The sequence below is a fragment of the Taudactylus pleione genome, unplaced genomic scaffold (assembly GCF_031769625.1).
Source record: "Taudactylus pleione unplaced genomic scaffold, aTauple2 ptg000116l, whole genome shotgun sequence".
NCBI lineage: Eukaryota > Metazoa > Chordata > Amphibia > Anura > Myobatrachidae > Taudactylus > Taudactylus pleione.
Window position 1 is genome coordinate 1,964,749 of NW_028284518.1, and position 22,189 is coordinate 1,986,937.

The window sequence follows — 22,189 nt, forward strand, 5'->3', positions numbered from 1 at the left end:
ATACAAGACAAACTCAAATCAGACGCTGATACTAAACAATAGTATAAATATGATATGATATGAGTTTTTTTTCTATGTCTCTCAGCTGCAGAAACGATTGTGTTTGTGACTACACAACACACATCTGTATCCAAAAAGACACAGTACAACAATAAATATGTATTCGTTTTTGCGCTAATAATTAGTGCAAAAACTAATATATATTTACAGGGGGAAAAAAGAACATTTCCAATTTTTGTTTTGTTCATTTGGTTTTATCTCTGATTTTTCATCCTTTTCAGGAAATATTATTTTTTAACATAGAACATTTACCTCATGGGGAATTTGTTCTTGGTTAGTTTTTAAAACTGGCATTCTCTGTTTACTATTACAGTACTGTTGATGTACGTCAGTGGTGTCAAACTCTGGCACTTCAGCTGCAGTGGAACTACATGTCCCAGCATGCACTGCCAGAGTTTTGCTATTGGGGCATGCTAAAACTGTGGCCGGGCATGCTGGTATATGTAGTCCCACAGCAGCTGGAGGGCCCAAGTTTGACACCACTGATGTATGTTATTGTTACCGTTCGCCACCAATTCAGTTAAATAGAGGTGTTATGTACTCAGAACTTGGTGGACATTAATGAGAGCAGTTCTGTAATCCATACTATAAATTGACATTTTCTGCGCAACAAAGGGGTCAATCAAATCAGCTGCGTACAGTGCGAGTTGCGGTTGCCACGGCATTAAAACGCAGACGACAGCATCTCCTCTCGCGGCCCGCCCTCAGTTCAGGCTGCCGTAAAATGCGGCGCGATGACTCCTGCGAGTACATCGCAGCTAATTGGATTGACCCCTTAGTATACTAGTTAGTGGTAATTTACATACTACATCTTTGAGGACAAGTCAGCTGCTCAGGTAACTTTTTAACCCACATTAGAACCTATTTACATGCTTTAACAAGGTAACCTCCATTAAAGAGCCTATATAGGTTTTATTAGGGTACCATGCGGGGGGATCTAGTGATGACCTCTCCAAGCTTCACTCATATCACATTTGGGAACCAATTCATATATTTCTGTAGTGATGCATTGGAGGCAGGGTCTGTCATTCACAGCCCAGTATCCGTGCCAGCAGTGTTCACTGCCTGGCAGCTTCACAGAACATTGTAACACACTGGATCTAAGTCATAAACATTAATAGAATGTAGAGGGCTACTAAACCTAAAATACAAGCTGACCGAATATTAAAAGGCATATTGTAACATCCCCAGATGCATATTTACAAGGCCCTATTCAAAGAGAATCTGTACATTATGTTGGCATTTGTTAGGCAAGCTATTGTTCTCCGTTAACATTTGTACTCTGAGGGGGGTGACTCGTTGCTGGTGATGCGCCCCTGGGCATCACCGATACTCAGCTGCGCATGTATCAGCCAGTTACGGTCGTCCCTACAGTGCAACCTTTCCTACGCACCTCTAAGGGGAATGAGACAACACTTGAAATATAAATGGACACATTTTACTTTGCCGGATTATCAAATCAGGTCCATCTTGCTGAATTAAATTCCCCCAATGAGCTCTTCAATCACATTGCAGTCATGTAAGAAACTGATTTAATCATATTTGTTCTGTGTTTAGGCTGGAACCATAGTTGAGAGAGTAGATTGGCTACTTCCCTGGCCTGCTAGTCATACTATGGTTCAAATAATATTGTCACCATCTGAACTTGACAAACACAACTATAAACATGTTGCCTCTCGTGTTCCTATAAATCGGTCTTTTAATAAGCCACTAGAAATTAATGCTGTGGTGTTTTGAATTTGGTGTAGGTAAAGGTAATGGTGCGTACACACGGTATAATCAGTCAGCGATGACGATATCGCTGACTGATCATCCTGCACCTTCCCGGTGTGCTGGATGATCGTTATCGTTCATCCAGCTCATCACCAACCCACCGACGGGCCCGCGATCGTTGATATCGACCAGGTTGGCCTGTATGCACGGGCGATATCGTTATCGCCCATACATGCCCGCGCATCCCTGGTCGTTTGATGGTTGGTAGGCACCAAAAAATTAACGATAACAATATGGTTGATATAGTTAATATTGTGCATTTTTATCGTACCGTGTGTACGCACCATATGTCTCTGGATATGTTCCCACGGAATGAATGGACATAAACTGTGTACTATCACTAGGAGCTAAAAACAGAACTGCCTCGTCAGCCTGATAATGTCACTGCTGCGTTCCTATAGATATGACTAGTGCACTGCTGGTGATATTTTCACCTTGCATGTCTGTATCTGACCCAAGACCCTTTCTTTATATTTAGTTTTACTTTTATTTCTATTCTTCTACAAAAGGCTGCATTTCTGACTTCTAGCATTTATCCCCGGATTGTCAATGGTTTCACCTGTGATGATGAACTTCTATCTGGCTGTAAAGTTACCTGAATATAGAACATGTAATCTAAAATATACTGTAAAATCTATATTTGATGTAGTGATGATGTCATGACTTAAAGTTTGGAGAATAGTGATGTCACTCATGTAAAATCTAACTTAAATTTGGAATGTAATTATGGGCCTGATTCAGAGGTGGACGTAATGCCAATGAGTGATTAGTGTTGTACTGCATATGTGCCAAGTTTCAATACTGACAGCAGTTGCAGAGAGGACCTGGACACAGAGTGATTGACAGTCAGGGTGTATTTGTGGGAGGTAATTGGCTGACTCAAATGCAGGTGTTGTGACCGCTTCGGGGCATGTCTGTGCCTGCAATTTGTACGCAGTGGTTAAGGCTCCAGCGGCATACTTCAGACGGACATGAGGGTTTCTCAGAACACCAATGCTGCATCCGATGCTGCGTCTGTTTATGCAAGTGGCCGGATTTGCATCCACTTCTAAATCAGGCCCTATGTCACCTCAATCATTTGTGATGGAAGGTATAACTGTCAGTGGAGACAAAACACATTAATATATAAGGATCACCACATACATGTAACATGTTTTCATTTACAATGTGTGATTTACAAGGTATAATGGGGGTCATTCAGAGTCTGTTCAGAAGCGCTGAGCGCTCGCAACCGACTCGATGTTGCCCCACTGGGCATGCGCACGACGGAGCCGGCTCCGTCGTGCGCATGTGCGAGACCCGGCTAGCGACGGACGCTCCGTCGCTAGGGGTCTCGCAGCAGACGGTGCGAGCTGTCGATGGTGAGTGGCAGCTCGCCCCGTTTGGGAGGCGGGCAGGGGGCGTGCCTGCCCAAACGGAGGCGTTCCCGCAGGAAAGCTTGCCGTTTGGGGGCAGCCCGACTGACATCATTGCTGATGTCAGTGGGTACTTTCCTGCTCGATCAGAGCAGGAAGCTCCCTGGGGCTTACGAGTGCCCAGACCCAACCTTAGGGTCTGGTTGTAAGCCCCGATGGTCGCAAATTGTCTTGACCATCGCGACCATCACCCATGTCGGTCGCTAGAGCTATGGGTTTTAACCCACAGCTTAGTGATCGACAAGGAGGCGGTTGTTTAGGATGCAAGTTGCCGCCCTGATTCAGTGCAACCGCTTGCAACTAACGACCGCCTCCTGAATGAGGTCCAATGTACCCACAACGGTACGATACTGTAAGATAAAAGATTAGAAGTAACCATGGAAAGCTGTTACCTATGTAGAATTACTTGGCTGCATGGTCACAGAATTCCTAAGCGGCTATTCTGATATATTTCTATTTTTAAAGTAAGTAACACATTGCTTCAATGTAATTATTACATTGTTAATACTCAAGGTCTATTTAGGAAAGTCTACTGGGGTGCATGTACGTCTATGAATACCTGTTTCTGCTTTGTCCATCTGAAATGCTTGAAAAGATCAATCTACATTTATTTCTGTATTTTTTAAAGATTTTTATTGTGTATTGTGCTGGGTACACATTAGCCGATGGGTGCCCAGCACGATATCGTAGGCGGCGCGTCCCGGCATCGGCAAGTGTCCATGCAGGGAGCGACGGCGGGGGCTATGCTGCATTCAGCAGCATGGCCCCCACTGACTATGTCGCTAACTATGTGCGGGAGCGTGCATCATCAGCGACGTAGGCGTTACACACTGGCTGATGTGGACGATCAGACGACATATCATCTAGTGTGTACCCAGTTTTAGAAAAGGAGAAGTATTTGTCTGATTCCTTTTTGTTACCCTTCATCTATCTCCTCCCTTTCATTTACATACTGGAGCCACATTAGGCAGTAAATGGCATTTGGAAAGAAAGCAGTACAAAAGCCTATGGTGTGGTAACGACTCCATGCATAAAAGCATACAGACATGGTCAAAAGATTCAATTGTTGTTCAGACCTAATTCCAGAACAGAGAAGAAATGTGGTTTTAAGTGACTTTGACAGTGGAATGATTTATCCCAGAAACTGCTGATCTCCTGGGATTTTCTACCAAGACGGTCTCTAGAGTTTATAGAGAAATGTGTGGAAAACAAAAAATGTCCAGTGAGCAGCAGTTCTGTGAGCGAGAGAGGTCAGAGGACAATAGCCAGACTTGTTCAAGCTGATAGGAAAGGTGACCATAACCATGGTTTACAACAGTGGCATGATAGAGAGCATCTCTACACACATGTTAAACCTGGAAGTGGTTGAGCTACAACAGCAGATGACGCACAGATCCACTCCGGTCAGCTAAGAGCAGAAAATTGAGGCTACATTGGGACAGTTAAAGTGTTGGGGGAGTGTGTTGCCAGGTCAGACAAATCTGAATTTGGCATATACAACATGAATCCACGCATGTATCCTGCTTTGTGTCAGTGGTCCAAGCTGATAGCGGTGGTGTAATGTGGGGAATATTTTCTTGGCTATGCCCCTTTTATACCAAAAGAGCACACAGCACATATGGTGGAGAATTCAATTAGCCGCAGTAATTTATGGCGTGCTAATTGATCCCCTGGTCCTATTCAATTAGTCCCCGAAGGCAGCCCGCAGGATGCACTACTCAGAGGTTTTTTTCAGGGGTCTGATCAGACCTGATAAGCGGGTGAAGGCACTTAACGGGTAGAGCCGAGAATTTATCATGGATTTTATGTGTTAACGCCTGTTAATGCGTTGATTTATAGGGGGCGTGAACAAGCCGTTCGAATGAAAAAAGGACTCTAATTGAATAGCCACGGGCGTTAAAGCCCAAGATTATCGCCCTTTTTCACATGGGCAGTTCATTTAACAGGGCTAATTAAATTTGGCCCATAATCTCAAATGAGTTGCCTGAACATGACAGTGAGTTCAGCATACGCCAGTGACCTCCCCCCGTTCCCAAATCTTAATCCAATTCAACATTTTGTGATATGATGGAATAGGAAATTTGGACTATGAGTGTATGGCTGAGAAATAGGCATCAACAGCGTAATGGTATGGACCAGCATCTCTAAGGAATGTTTCCAAAAATATACATGGAGTATGGCTAATTCTTTTCAAGAGTGCACTTGTTTGTGTATGTAATTTACAAAACTGTGTAGTAAATAGTAACAAACAAATAATAAGTGAAGGCAAGATTACTGTGTACCCCTAAAACGCTACAAGACATCCCTCACAAAATCTTCAATAGGCCCTCATATTAATCATTGAAAGATAAATGCAGGGATGGTAACGGGATACGTATGTAAAAGGGGTTAGGTATGTGTTCCCGGCGGTTGGGCTGCCGTCGGTCAGAATACCGATAGTCAGCATCCCGACACCCGTAGGTATGTATACTAACTCTCCCTTCTCTGTGCCTAAACCTAACCCTCCCCCCTTAGTGCCCGTCTCCCGATACTTACCTTCGGGATGCCCGCAGCCGGGATACTGGAGCCGAAATCCCAACGCTGTCGGGATACCGGCGCCGGTATTTAGACCGTCAGCATCCCGCACACTGGGCTGCTGACTACATCCCATGTAAAAGGCCCAGAGTGTTTTGGGGGTGTTGTGGGTGTCTTGATTGTTTGTTTGTTTTTTTTTTATTATCCGATCAGGAGGGGGGAGTGTGTTGGGGGCGGCTGCCTGTACTCGCCAGGGACTGCTCATCAGCAGTGACTTTATGCATGACTAGAGGCAAATGAGATGACTGCCTGTCATTACAGTGCGGCAGTGCTAACCTGAATTCCCTCATTTATATACTTTTCTCTCTGGAGCAGTACAGAGATGTTCTATATTACAGGTTGTCACTGTATTATTAATGCTGTGTTGACATCATTACTGTATAACAATAAAATGTAATCTTTAGACCATTATCAATGTGTAGACATCAGTTTCAGCTCAGATATACTGTATGTAAGTTGTTTTTTTCTGCTGCATTTTGCTTTTTCTTGTCCTTTATAGTTTTTAAGGCTGTGCTCAGAGCGATAATATTGGTGATTATTCGACAATATAGAAAATTGTTGATTGATCCAAAGGTCATTATTGTTCTTGTAAAACAAGTGGTTAGATAAGACTATACGTTTGAATAGATTGCACTTGTTCTAGTGTTTTCCAACTGATCAGTACAGGTTGAGTCTCCCATATCCAAATATTCCGAAATACGTAATTTTTTTGGCATGACTGAGATAATGAAACCTTTGATTTTTGATAGTTCAATGTACACAAACTTTGTTTGAGCCACAAAATTATTGAAAATATTGTATAAAATGACCTGCAGGCTGTGTGTATAAGGTGTATATAACACATAAATGCATTCTGTATGTATATTCGGGCCCCATTCCCAAGACATTTCATTATGATATGCAAATATTCCATAATATGGAATATTCCATCATCCAAATTACCCCTGGTCCCAAGCATTTAGCCATATCTCCAGGAAAAAACACATTTTATCCAGAGATGCAGCTTTTCTCACCATGATAAATAGAGTCACTTATCTCACTGACTGGTTTAGGCCCTCAGTATTAGCTTTGAGATTTAAAAGGTATTTTCCACCTTGGATAAAAAGTTCTAAACATTAGGCATAAGCACTAACTAGATTTGGTATTGGTTTACTTACAAAATAAGCAGTGTGTAACTATAGTTGTATTTATTTATTTAGTCTGATAAATAATACACTATTGCAAAAATACTTTCATTGCCCTATCACATGACATCTAAATTACGTATAATACTCCATATTAGCAAGGAACCCTATCATTACTTTCTTCTTCAGGATCCACAGGATCTACTTGGGGTATGTAGTGGAAGCGATCCATTGCACCAAATCGCTTACAGTTTTGAAGCTCCCAGCATGCACTGGTACTCCTCCCTATATACCCCGCCCTCAGCCACAGGCATTCCGTTTTTTTGTTTGGTGCGCAGCAAGACGCACCTGTTATACAGCAGGACTGCCTAGGCAGTCCCAGGCTTTTTTCTTTTATGATTTACCTTAGTCTTTGAACTACTGAGTTTAGCAGTACCAGGCTCCGTTAATGACTCCTACTACCTCCGCCGACGCTGAAACACCAGTACCGCTATATGCCCTGAGGTTTTCGGTGGGCCTCAGCGTGGCTTAGCTAGCGGCTGTTGCTGAGGTCTGGACTGCAGTCAGGCACGGAGATGACAGGTAAGCGATTCCTCACAGGGAATTGTGCGCGGCAGTCCTGGCATCCGGTGTAGGAGACACATCGGTTGCAGCTGCGGGTGAAGGCCTCGAGTGACGTGTCCTCACTAAGGCGACCGGGTCCATATCGTCTGTCGCCGGGGACGTATAGTAGACGCACTTGTAAGCGTCGACTACTATGAGGCCAGCATACCTGTGCCATCAAAATTGCAGCTTAGGGGAGATAGGCGCTCTCCCGACCGCTGCTCCCCCAACCCAAACGCAACTTCCTGTATGTGTTTCAGCGCCTGGTTTGCTATATTTGACCACCTCATGGTGAGACGCTCGCAGATGGCATTTGTGTGTGTACTGCTGTAGCTGTTGGTCTGAGTTCAGAGGTTGGTCTGTCTCCCTATATACCTCTCCTTTGGATCTGTTATATAGCACTCTATATCCTACCATTACCCCTGGTTAGTTGATTCAGAGTCCAATTGCAATAGCATTTGTGTACGTATTTATGCATTGTATGTGACTTTAATGCTAGCTGCTGTTTTTTGTACTGCCTTTTTGTTAATTTCAAACTGTCAGTTATACTGTACCTATCACTGTGTTTCTCCTCATCCCTCTGAAGGGTGTGTGGGTTTTCATTGATAAAGGCTCACATTGCATTTATACTGTACACCTTATACCATTTATACATTTGTCATGTCTAAAGGTGTAGGTGAGATGGATGATATGCCAGTACTAAGATCATGTGTGTCTTGTTTGGCAGGCCTGTCTGAGCAGGATGTTAACCAGGATGGAATGTGTAGTTACTGTTGTAAACCACTACCTGTTCGATCCGGTACATCTGCTCCAGCGTTAGAGCCACCCAGGTGGTATCCGGTTTTGTCGCATTTAGTGGACAAAGTTGCAGAATCGCGGGCTCCGGCTGCGGTGTTTCCTCATGCTATGGGGTGTTCACAGCATTTGTATCCTTCTATATGTTTGCCCCCCATGAATTCCTGTTGGGTTAATTCTACTGCTCACTCTAGTCAGAGTATGCAGCCGTCTATAGCTCCTCAGCAGCCAGATAGACAAGTGGTGGTAAAGCAGGGGCATGAGGACTCGGACTCCTCTTCAGACTCTGATACTGAGAGTTCTGGGTCAGTAGAAAAAGACCAATAGTACCTTGTGGATGTCCCCTCTCTGGTGAGAGCTGTTAGATCTGTCCTCAGTATAGAGGAAGAGGAGGCTCCACTGACAGCCATGGCTCCGGTCTTTAGGCGTCAGAAGGAGGCTAAGGATTATTTTCCTCAGTCTAAGCAACTGACGAATCTTATGTCTACCCCTAAATTTAGGCAGTTGGCAGCTTGGTCTTTTCGCACACAGAGTAGGACAAAAGGTCAGTCTTCCTCTAGACAGAGTCATGCCCGCAAGACACGTCAGCCCAAGAAATCTTAGTCAAACAAACATCCTGCCTCCAAGCCAGATAGGAAGTCTGTCTGATGGGGTGGGCCTCCCCCTGGGGGGTCTCAGGGTCGGAGGCCGTCTTTTACAGTTCTTCCAGGACTGTTATCGGACAACTACGGATGCCTGGGTTCGAGAGCTGGTCTCTCATGGTTATGCCATCACGTTCCTGAGGCATCCCCCCTCAAGCCTTCCTTCAGACCCGGTCAGGGCTTCGACCTACCAAGAGTTTATTGGGAACCTCCTGAAGTCAGGAGTCATAGTCCCCGTTCCTGTGACGCAACAGGGAAGGGGTTATTATACAAATTTTATTTTGATTCAAAAAACAAATGGGTCGCATCGCCCTATCCTTAATCTGAAGTCTCTCAACTGATTAATCCATGTGCCAAACTTCTGTATGCAAACCCTACGGTCAATTATGCTGGCAATGGAGCCTGGAGATTTCATGGTCTCCCTGGACATACAGGATGCATATTGGCATGTTCCGATTGCACGATCACACCAAAGATTTCTGAGATTGCCGGTAGATCCGCAACATTACAAATTTCAGGCTCTACCCTTTGGTCTGGCCACAGCCCCTCAGGTATTTACCAAGATAATGGCAGTCATCACGGCTCTTCTCAGATGACAAGGAGTCAGGATACTGCCATGTTTGGATGACCTCCTGATATTAGCACAATCTCAGGAGATGTTACAGGGTCATCTGCAGATGACCATTGCCTGTTTACAAGAGCACGGCTGGATAATCAATTGGAAAATGTCTTCTCTTTCTCCAACTCAGCAGATGGTGCACTTGGGGGTGCTGCTGGATTCTCTGGGACAGAGGATTCTTCTACCAGAAAACAAGATTGTGGCACTACAGTCTCGTGTGCGCAGTGTGACAGTACACTTGGCAATGCAGGTGCTGGGCTCCATGGTATCCACATTCGACATGGTGGCTTATGCCCGCTTCCACTCCCAAGTCCTTGCTAAATTGGATTCTAGCTCATTGGGATGGTCCGTATCATCGGATAAAGTCTCTGATGATCCGCATCTCGCCAGAGGTTCGGCTCTCCCTCGCTTGGTGGCTGGAGACGACTCATTTAAACAAGATTTGTCTGTTATGGGTCCCGGACTGGGTACTCCTCAACATGGATGCAAGCCTGAGAGGATGGGGAGCAGTGACAGGCCATCACACCTTTCAGGGAAGATGGACGTTCAGGAAAGTCTCAATAATATCTTGGAGCTTCATGCAGTGCACAGAGCGCTCATACTGGTGCAGGACCTCCTACAAGGCAGGCCTGTCCAGGTTCAGTCCGACAACGTGACAGCAGTGGCCTACATCAACCATCAGGGTTGCACATGAAGTCTGGCAGCCTTGAAGATAGTGGTAGAAATTCTGCTGTGGGCAGAATGCCATCTTCCGGTAATCTCGGCAATATTCATCCCAGGTGTCCTGAACTGGGCAGCGGACTTCCCAAGTCGCTAGGACATACACGCCGGAGAATGGGCTCTTCAACCGGATGTCTTTCAATTCCTGGTGGACAAGTGGGGATTACCGGATGTAGACATCATAGGGTCACGTCACAATCACAAAGTCCCCAGGTACGGGTCCAGAACCCCTCAGTCGCCTTCGTGGATGCTCTGGCGATGAGGTGGGACTTCAGTTAGCATACCTGTTTCCTCCAATCTCCCTCCTCCCAAGAGTCATGCAAAAGTTCAAGCAGGAAGGCGGCAGGATAATACGAATAGCCCCTGCCCGGCCCAGGAGGCATTGGTTCTCCAACCTGACATGTCTATCCATAGACAGTCCACTTCCACTGCCTCTACAGCCGGATCTGCTAGAGCAGAGTCGCTGCCTATATCGGTTCTTACCTCTGCTGGCTTTGACGGCATGGCTATTGAGTCTGCCGGCTTGAAGGCCAAAGGTTTTTTGGCCTCTGTGTTTCAGACGATGCTGAGGGCAAGGAAGCCTACTTCCGCCCGCATCTATCACAGAATTTGGCATTCATTTTTTCTTTGGTGTTCTCACAGAAAATATGACCCTAAGATTTTCAAGGTCGCAAGAATTACTTGCTTTACTTTAGGAGGGATTAGACTTAGGTCTTCGCCTGGCTACCTTGAGAGTTCAGGTTTCTGCATTGTCAGTTTTGTTCCAATACAGAATTGCCCCTCTGCCGGATGTTAGAACATTCCTGCAGGGGGTTCTCCGACTGCCCGGCTGCAAACTCCATTTGTCCCTCCGGTGGCAGCGTGGGATATGACTTTGGTTCTCAGGGCATTGCAGACGGCTCCCTTTGAACCTTTGGATACGGTGGACTTAAAATGGTTGACAGCGAAGACTCTTTTTCACCTCGCTATCGCCTCGGCTCGTGGATTTTCTGACTTGGCAGCTCTGTCATGTCCTTCTCCATATTTTATTTTTCTTCAAAATAGAGCTGTCCTCCGTACTAAGGTGGGTTACCTTCCAAAGGTGGTTTCTCGTTTCCATATAAATGTGGAGATTGTAGTTCCAGCCTTTCAGTATTTAGACCTGTCTACAGGTGAAGCTTCCCAGGATGTGGTTCGAGCCCTTCGTATTGACGTGGATCGTACCAGCTCAGGAAATCAGATTCGCTCTTTGTGTTATATGGGTTTCACAAACAAGGCTGGCTAGCAGACAAGCAGACTTTGGCTCGCTGGCTGTGTACGACTATTTCTCAGGTCTATACACAGGCTTGTCTCCCTGTCCCAAACATGGTGACAGCACATTCTACTCGGTCTGTTGGACCATCGTGGGCGGTTAGACATGGCACCTCGGCTGAACAGCTGTGCAATGCAGCCACTTGGTCTTCCGTCAATACTTTTATCAATCTCTATGCACTTGATACTTTTGCCTCCCCAGATACCTCCTCTAGGCGGCGGATTCTCCTTTCTGCGCAGGAGCTTCCCCACCCTTAAGGGAACTGCTTTAGGATGTCCCCAAGGTAGATCCTGTGGATCCTATGCACCCTGAAGAAGAAAATTAGCGTTATGGTATAACATACTTCAGTTAACTTTTTCTTCGAGGTCCACAGGGCACCCACCCTGACGCACCTGGCCTCAGTTGGGATCTGTTCTTTTGCTTTACGTATAACTGATTCCCTCTTCGTATGTTGAGTGTTTCTTGTGAGCAATGTACTTCCTTCTCCACTTTCCGTCTCTTTCCGTTAGGCTTGTTTACAAACTGAATGCCTGTTGTTGAGGGCGGGGTATATAGGGAGGAGGACCAGTGCATGCTGGGAGCTTCAAAGCTGTAAACTGTTTGGCGCAATGGATTGTTTCCACTACATACCCCAAGGTAGATCCTGTGGACCCTATGGACATCGAAGAACATGTTAAGAGGCATGTTATACCATAACTCTAAATATTGATAGTAGTTCTTTTCTACGTGGTGGAGGGATAAATTAATTTATTATCGATTAATAAATATATATATATATATATATATATATATACACAAACATTATGTGTGTGTATGTGTATGCATTTATGTATGTGTATATATTAGGGATGTGCAGGCTCGGATAGGTTCGAGTTTGCACGTGGAGTTCGGATTTTTCCCTCCAAAAAAACGGAACTCAGAACGAGGCAAAACGTCATCTTACATGGACGAACATCATCATTCCTGGACAAAAGTCCAGGAATGATGATGTTCGTCCATGTAAGATGACGTTTTGCCTCGTTCTGAGTTCCGTTTTTTTGGAGGGAAAAATCCGAACTCCACGTACAAACTCGAACCTATCCGAGCCTGCACATCCCTAGTATATATAATATATATATATATATATAATATGCAAATAAATATCTGTATTTTTATTTACCTTTTGTTGTCGTTACAGCTATATGGGCATTGGGCTATCCACCCAGGGTGTCAATCTGAATAGGCTCCCAGGTATGTTCTGTACTTCTGTAATATGCTATAACGAGAGACCGTAACATGAACCATTCGTGTTTGATCAACTCCTATTCTGGAAACAAACCAAGTCTTCTAATATGTTAATGCCGCTTTCAGGCAAGTTAGTGCTAATTGTAGGTGTATTTGTATAAAATGGCATTTTGCAAAATGTGCAAATAAATTGGTAACGGTATCCGTACTGCCACGTCATTCAAAATATTGACAAAGCTGATTGCACTATACAAACACGGTGAAACAGTTTAAAGTCCTGCAGCCCCTGTAGTTCATGAAGTTTCAGATGCTGATTCGCTAGAGGCCGCTATGCGTTAATGGAAGCACAGCCACATATTTTTGTTTTTAAACTCTTCACCTTAGTTACATTTTGAGCAATACCAAAAAAGTGTTTAAATTACTCTTTTTATTAATATTATTAACAAACCTTGCTAGGAGGCCTTTCCCTCCCTAACTAATCTGAGGTCTGAGGTATGTCTGAGCTGGCGCAGAAGTCTGATGTTGTAAGTAATTGAGGTAAATAAAAGCTGGTCTTTGGGATGAGTGCTAAAAATATACCACACTCGGATGATGGTAGAATGCTACTTTTAGCTTACACCAGGTGCATTATAGAACATTTGCCTAGCTGGAGTACTTAGAACGTTTATACAGTTGTTCCAACACTGCAGCTGTTGGGGAAAAACTTTAATGCTGGGTACACACTAGACGATATTTTGAACAATTTGGCTGATTCCGACACATTGGAACAGCAAATAGTTCAAATAGTGTAGTGTGTACCCACTATCATGATCCCGATGTGCGCTCCCGCCCGTCGTCCTTCGCATCCTCAGATCTTTTGTACATGCAGAAAGATCTGAGGATGTATAGTTACATGCAACATGTAACAGCACCACGTTGGTCGTGGAATCGTCCCATCTGATGTGTAGCACAGCAGATGGGACGATTCAATGAATGACGGCCGGGAACAACGGATTGGGCATACACACTATATGATTTGTACAATATATCGTTCAGATCCGCGTCGGGACGATATTATGGATGATAGATGGAATAATGTGTGCCCAGCTATAGAATAATGCTACATCAATTATGTGGATCTTTCATTCTATATAATAATAGTCAACTCATTGGGGGATCACTTTAATATGATGCAAGCAAACCATACATTCTTTAAACACCAGAGTCTCTCACTGTAGGTATAAAAACCATAGGTGTCTGTAAAACATATACCTGCAAGTCGTTAACCATACAAAGCAATATCAAGACATGTCTGTCACCTTAGGTCTTTGACACCAAAAAACTAAAATATTGTTTAAAATAACAGCAGCAATCAGGAACTCCAGTACATTATTATGCCTGTCTAGCATTTAAATACCAATATGGGTAATCTTATGCATAAAAAACATGGAGGTTTTACTGAACATCCATGGTCTAACAAAAAGGATTAGCCAACACATTGTTATCCTCACAATGGCCATTCCGAACCCTTTATGTTTTTGCAGATGTAAAAAAATCAAACCGACTGAGCTATTTTTTTGTGTTATTGTCTTTCTGCCTTGATTACATAAAGGTTGGGATAAGCATTCTTATGGATATCACGGAGATGATGGACATTCATTCTGTTCCTCTGGAACCGGTCAACCGTACGGCCCAACTTTCACAACCGGAGATGTCATTGGATGTTGTGTTAACTTAATAGACAACACATGTTTCTACACTAAAAACGGACACAGTCTAGGTAATGTGCAAATACCTCTATATAGCCTCTATGTGTTTACTGTAACCGCAGAAACAGTCCATTCAAAATTGGTGACTTTCAGCAACCTTTGAAATGTTTTAACTATATTTGTTGTGTTATGTGTAATTTTAGTGTGTAGCTTACTTCTCAGGGGAAGAATTCTTTATTTGTTTTAGCAGCTATGCAACCCACATTCTTTGAATGTAATGCACTGTGTATTCAGCTAAGGTCCTGACATTCAGGAAACTGTACACTGGTTATTGGCCAAATTGGAGGGTGGGTTTATTATTATTTCAGAGGTGGTACTGGAGAGGCCACTAGGATTAAGTCATTTTGTGCTTCTGTAGATGACATGTACATGTGATTGTGAGTGTATCATCTACCTTGTCAAGCAGCATCTGTAATGTATTTTATAACTGTACATATCTCACCAAAGTAATTTCTTATGTTTCTCCTTAAACAGGTATTGCGTTTACAGACCTTCCGGTAAGTTTTATTCAGGTATAAGGCAATTTACTATTCATTTCTCAGAACCACTAAGTCGGTATCTGACCTACAATGAGTTATTTTCCTTATGGGAAAGTGAACATCGAGTAAGTTAGGTGTTTTTTTTGTTTTGTTTTGTTTTTTAAAATACCTCTAGTTAATCTTAAAATGTTTGTATCTTTTTGGCCCAAATTAGTTACTCCTTCTTGTGACTTGAGCTTTAAAGGCCTCATTTAAAGTTGGACATGTTTTGGGTTTCCGAACATACTTGTAAAACTTGTGCCGCAAAAAAGCATATACAAGTGTTTCAAAATACCCCTACTCAAAACAGCAGCATTTTGTTACCTGGTGTACTAATGTGTGTACTAGCCCACCACAATAGCTTACAGGTACGGCTTGACAATTTCATATTACCCTATTCATATACAGTATATTGCATCACATAAACAAGAGATTAGTGTTGATAGTGTTGTTAATAAATGCAAGTCGAATGTTCAGTGTAAAATGTAATGAAATATACATCTATCGTTTACCACTTTAACAATCCAGTGGAAATCCTATCTGCACTAATCCAAATGCCATTATTTAAATATGGCAAATATGTAATCCAAATAGAGAGCTGGTGCAACTAATGCATGAGTCACTCAGATACAGGGGTCTATACACAAGTTGAGAGTCAAAAGCATCTATAAATGTATCTTTATGCCTGGACTTTTTTAACCTGTAATTGATATACCTCCTAGGGGATGCGTCCAAGTCTCAGTAGATCCTATATCCAATATGTCCTTACTGTATTAAATGTATGCTAGAGTGTTGGTAAGCATGCACAGTACAGAGATGCAGAGATTTATGCTAGCTGAGTGTGATAGAGATGTGTGGTGGTAAGCATGCACAGTACAGAGATGCAGAGATTTATGCTAGCTGAGTGTGATAGAGATGTGTGGTGGTAAGCATGCACAGTACAGAAATGCAGAGATTTATGCTAGCTGAGTGTGATAGAGATGTGTGGTGGTAAGCATGCACAGTACAGAGATGCAGAGATTTATGCTAGCTGAGTGTGATAGAGATGTGTGGTGGTAAGCATGCACAGTACAGAAATGCAGAGATTTATGCTAGCTGAGTGTGATAGAGATGTGTGGTGGTAAGCATGCACAGTACAGAGATGCAGAGATTTATGCTAGCTGAGTGTGATAGAGATGTGTGGTGGTAAGCATGCACAGTACAGAGATGCAGAGATTTATGCTAGCTGAGTGTGATAGAGATGTGTGGTGGTAAGCATGCACAGTACAGAAATTCAGAGATTTATGCTAGCTGAGTGTGATAGAGATGTGTGGTGGTAAGCATGCACAGTACAGAAACGCAGAGATTTATGCTAGCTGAGTGTGATAGAGATGTGTGGTGGTAAGCATGCACAGTACAGAAATGCACATTTATGACACAAACTTACATTTGTCCAACTCTAAATAGGGCCCTAAATGTGCAGCCTGCTCAAAGCACACTGCCATAATTATGTCATTTGCTGCGTATCGGGGTCATGAAGCCCCAAGACCGCCCACTTAACTAGGGAAGTGGGTGTTTTTTATCATATTTGGTGGACATGTCCTGTTTTTTTATTCTGGGATAAATTACAAAGTATCTTTGCCTCTGGTGGAATCTCCAAACCCTAAGGACCCATCGATATTTCTCCTCTGTTACTCCCCAAAGCCCTATCTAGACACATCACTAAGTTGGTTTCCCATGTCCTAGCGACTGCTAAATCTAAGATCGCATCCATCTGGAAACATCGGAAACAATCCCCCTCTCAGCGATCAAAAACTGTATCTGCCATATCACATACATGGAGAAGATTACATACTACCGGTCCATGATAGACCGGACCTCTTTCACCATGTTTAGATGCCCTTGATATTTAGTGAATCTTGGTACTGCCCTCCCATATAAATAATTTACCTCCACACGACTTTGCCCCGATTATCCTAACTGCCCCATATGGGGTATGTTTTCTTCAGTGCAGGTTTTTTTTGAAGTGCAGATGTTGCCCATAGCAACCAATTAGATTCTACTTATTAAGTAGAATCTAATTGGTTGCTATGGGCAACATTTCCACTTAAAAAACCCTGCACTTTAGTAAATATACCCCATGTGTGTTTCGTTTGCGGGTACGAACACTGATTCAATTCTTGATGCTTAACTTTGTTCCCTGATTCTATCTTGTGACCCACACCTCTCCACTCTCAACCCATCCCATACCCCCGGGACCTTGATTATATGATGATGATATTTGTCCAGAACTATTTTGTGTGGTGTTTTTTTCTTCTTTTTCAAAGAAAGCCTGTACATGTTTATTATGCAGTATATATGCCTTGTATGTATCACTTGTGTACTTTCACAATAAAAAGTAGGAAAAAAATTCTTATAAAGCATAGTAAGGCAGGAAGAGAATAAAGACTAATAATAATACCTGTGTTTTAGGTCAATTATTTCTTCCATCATCCCTCCTTTTCTATAGATGATGCTCTGTTCTGAAGTACTTTTGCTAAATAGTTTGGCTGATATTGTCAGAGAAAGTAAAACAATCATGTTGGCATATGTAAGATGCACTAATGACCTCATTCAGACCCGCTCGCTAGATGCGATCACTCGCATCCAGTGTATGCAAATTTATCAAAGTGACGACATGGGAAGCGATCGCTTGCCAAGGCATAAGCACACCCACTTTGGCTATGCGAGCGATCGCTCTGTGTATGCAGACACCCATTAGCGTATGTTGAGACGCCCACTAGCACACGTCATTTCCACGAAGTGTATTAAAACATTGGGTCATGGAGCGCCGTTGGTAGCGATCGCATCGCTTGTGGCTGCCTTACCCTGCCGCAAGCACTGCGAGGACTTCAGTGTAAAAAACAGGCATGTGACGTGTACTATGACGCTGCCTGTTAATTATGCACGCCTTAAAAATGAAGTTGAAACACGAGGCACTCCTGCGTTCGCACCTCCACACCCCCATTATTAGTGTCCTGCCCCTGTTACCACCCACAAACGGCCTCTCCTGTCACTCATTTCACTGGGCTGTCTTTGCTGGGCGAGCGAGCGTACAGCGCTGGCGAGCGGGTCTGAATGAGGTCCAAAGGTTTATTTTCTAACCGTAGAACTGCAGAGCAAATGCTCTTCTGTGACATTGTGCCCTTAATTTTGCGTTTAGCATGTCTAGTATTCCAGCAGCAGTGCTTTGATTGGAAAGCAGATATGGTGGCAGATGTTTGCTCCAGCCAATGGTAGGAGTTGGGAAATTTGTGGACATTTCTTGATCTTGTCCTCATACACCTAGCCTCAATACGCCATGTGGTGCGAGACACCTGCCGCAAGTGAGCTGCCAGGTCCTCTGCATGCACCGAGCGTTTATTTCATGTCTTTTTTTGCGCAAAAATGCGTCTTGGTTGCTGTTGTATTGGCAAACAGTCTGTCTTTGAAGCACATCGGAACTGGTGTAAAAAAAAAAAAAAAGGTGCAGCAGCTGTATTGTAGCACTTTCTATACAGATTCCAACTCAGCCTCACACAGATATACAAGTGTGACATATCAAAATAATCAGTGGTGTCTCTTGAAGTGGTTTGTTGTATCCGATTGCGACTAAGACACACTTTCAGGTGAAAAAGACGGGAAAAACATTTGGCGTAGGCAGTCGCACAGGACCTGGCATGCCGTGAAGGGCTATTTGGCACAACTGCAGTAATAGTGTATGAGGACTGTAAGTGGAGAGGCATTTGGTATGATTCACCGCCGGCCGCAACGTCAGCCCGACAGAGGAGGAAATCCGAATCGTCCTAAAGGTAAGTATAAACTATGGTAATCTAATTCTAACCCTAATCCTCCGTTAGGGTGCCTAACCCTAACCCCCCCCCCCGTGCCTAACCCTAATCCCCGCTTCCCCGCCGCCTACACCTAAGTCCCCCGGGGGGGTGCCAAACAATAGGTCCCCCCCCCCCCCCGGGAGCCCCTAACCTAACCACCCCCCGCGGTTGTCCGCGCCCGGCATCACTTCTAACGGTATGCCGGTCTCCCGGTGTCGGTAAAATAACAGGCGTCTAGATTTAGACGCCTGTCATTTAACCTTCGCCGGGATTAAGTAGTTGGGAAGCCGGCTGTCGGCATTGTGGCGGCCGGCTTCCTGAACGTATATCGTTTTGCAGAAAGGGGTTATTTAAATGAGAACAGTTAAGGCTAATCCCTGCTTTTGCACTTTCATGAATGTAATAAAAAGCTTCAAATAATTAAAGGGGCTACATGTAGTAAGGACAGCCCCAATGTCCACCCACTCTATTGATTTTAGCATTGTTGTAGAAAACCAGAAATAATAAATACAAATCTATACATTATTTTTTTTTTTTGCTGTAGCCAAACTTGTATCCAACTGTTGGACTTCAAACTCCAGGAGAAGTGGTTGATGCTAATTTTGGACAGAGTCCTTTTGTATTTGACATAGAAGACTACATCCGGGAGTGGAGAACCAAAATTCAAGCTCAAATTGAGAGATTCCCTGTTGGTGGTGATTGGCAGTCTATAATACAGAGGTGAGTGTTCTTCTGTATTACTCTTCCTAACTTATTTTAAAGGCCATGAAATGTTTTGGATTTTTTTCTCTTGTATTTAATCAGTATTTAACACTGCTCTGTTGTTTGTGTGGATGATTGACTTATGTGTGTGGGTTTTATTCCTAGGTTGCCTCTAATAATGCTTAACTATATATTGTTTGTTATTCCTATGTATGTGTGCAGATTACAGTATAAAGTCTGTGTCTCTCCCGAGTACCTCCTCTCCTGTTGGTCACTATGATTCAGTACATAAAGGGCAGAGTGAATTGCAGTGAATGAGGGTAGAGAAAGCATTAGGGAGGGCAGGGTAGGCCCAGTTATCATTGTTTGTTGGTTATTGGGAGCAGAGGATCTGCGGTGGAGAGATAAGCTGATATGGTGGGACTGAAAAGTCAGCAGAGAAACACTGGACAGATGCATATGAAAAGACTGGACCATATAGCACTGTTATGTTTTCATATGTGTGTGTGTGTGATTGTTCAGTAGCAGGTGGGGGTAGGGGTGGTTGTTCAGTATCAGGACAGTCGTGCAGCAATATTGGGGGCACAAAGAGGGGTAATGCTTTAGGCCAGAGAACTGGTATCATCCCTGGTGACAAACAGGAGGAATACGTCCTGCATAATAGCTATGCCACGTTCTTTGTTTTTTACGCCATATAAACAGTAAGTCGGTTTGTAATTTCATGTAGTTAACACTATTTTTTATCAAGCAACACACAAACTATAATCAAAAAACATTGCTGAATTTGTGTATTTCATTTAAATGTCACACGTTTGTATTATTTTGATTTGAGAACTATGCATTGTTACATAATAAGGATTTTATACTGGGCTCTTCCATGCAGCTTTTAGCGACGAGTGGAGTTGTTGAAATTTGCTTGGCGATTCCGCAGGATGCTATTCCGCACTGCATGCAGAAATTCTCAGAATTTTATCTAAATCTATTTAATCATGTATCTTCTATTTACCATATGAATAGAACTAGGATTGTCATGGCCCATCCACTTTGCTGTTTGTCATAGTTAGGATAGTAATGGGAACATGTAAAGTTCAGCTGCTGAAATACAGATGTGTCCTCATACATCTAGCTACAATATGCCGCGCAGCACGACTTGCCTGGCATGCGAGAGCCCCTAGGTACCGTGCAACTCTGCAAGCGTCTGAGTCTCCATTCGACACGACTAGGATGCACCAGCAGACTGTGCTGATTAATTTGATATGTGACACTTGTAGATCTGTGTGCCGCTGAGTCTGTATATGAAGCACAACAGAACTTGGAATTAAAAAAAGCTGCGGCCACTACATTGTAGCACTTCATATATAGATTCAGAGACTCAGTCGCACACAGATATAGAAGTATTGCATATCAAATTAATCAACACAGTCCGCTGGTGCATGCTAGTCACCTCTCATTGCAACTTATATGCTTTTCCGGGAAAAAAAGACGCCCAATGCTAACAGAGTCTCACAGGACCCGGCACGCCGAGAGGGGCTTTTTGGAGCGACTGCAGCAAAGATGTGTACGGATACACCTGTATGCTGCACGTCGATCCATAATGTGTTTTTACACTAGTTGGATTTTATGCAGAGTAATACAGCCACTAGATGGAGCTATTCCTGTGTTAAGTTTCTCATTATGCGGTTTGGATAAGAATAAAGATTTTTTGTTTTGTTTGCAAATTCATAAACATGCAGCTCCTAGTATAAAATATGGTTCTGAGCATGGGTGATTTAAAACAAGAATTAGTTTAGCAATGAAGTAATGGTTAAAAAAAAAAAATGAAACTGGGTATGAGTAGAGAACTACTCATAATTATTGCTTTCCGCCATATATCATGGCTAAATTGTGCGTTTCCATGTAGGGTGTTTATTTTCTGACAGGACTTTTGATAGCATGATCCCCATTATATATGTATTGTATGTATGCATCATTTAGAGTGGCACCACACTGTTCCCCAGATGAGCACTTCTAGCTGTTGATTGCATCTTCATTGTCATGATTTATCAGCTGATCTAAAATGTGTGTATAAAATAAGAATGAGGAACAGTAGCTCTAGACCTGATCATAAATAAAGTGGTATGGGTCTTTTTACAACACACAAAATTGTAAAACCAGGGTATATGATCCCATGTGCATTTGCACCCAGTTTTTGAGGAAGCAATATGGCGACGGCGCCAGGAGAGCAAAAGATTGACGTGGTAAAAGGCCAACAGCATTTCTTGCCAAGTGTGGGTTAGGTACACAAGGGTGTCCAGTTTTATACTGTTGCCCAGCAACAAGGTTTATTTTGTTGGCTTTTTTATGTGACATTATTACTTTTTCCACCATATGGTTTTGGTGGACCGTCCACCACTTATAAAGCCAGGTACAGATTTTTACTGGGTTGTTTCCAAACACTGTGTAGGTAAGGGTGTGTATACATCTAAATGCGTCTTGGTACAGGATACTAAGGAGCATTTACATACAAAAAGAAGCATTATGCCTCTGTAGATTTTGCAGATTGTAAATTATCT

At 43.3% G+C, this 22,189-nt stretch overlaps 1 protein-coding gene across 1 annotated transcript in view; it reads left to right on the forward strand.

Moving 5' to 3' along the window:
* The window catches only part of RANBP9 (RAN binding protein 9), a 92,877-nt gene that overhangs the window by 55,023 nt on the left and 15,665 nt on the right, over positions 1-22,189 (forward strand). The window contains exons 3-6 of the mRNA XM_088471639.1: positions 12,793-12,845; positions 14,431-14,598; positions 15,062-15,084; positions 19,480-19,655. Of these exons, the coding sequence (XP_088327765.1) occupies positions 12,793-12,845; positions 14,431-14,598; positions 15,062-15,084; positions 19,480-19,655 (420 nt within the window). The remainder of the gene's footprint in view (positions 1-12,792; positions 12,846-14,430; positions 14,599-15,061; positions 15,085-19,479; positions 19,656-22,189) is intronic.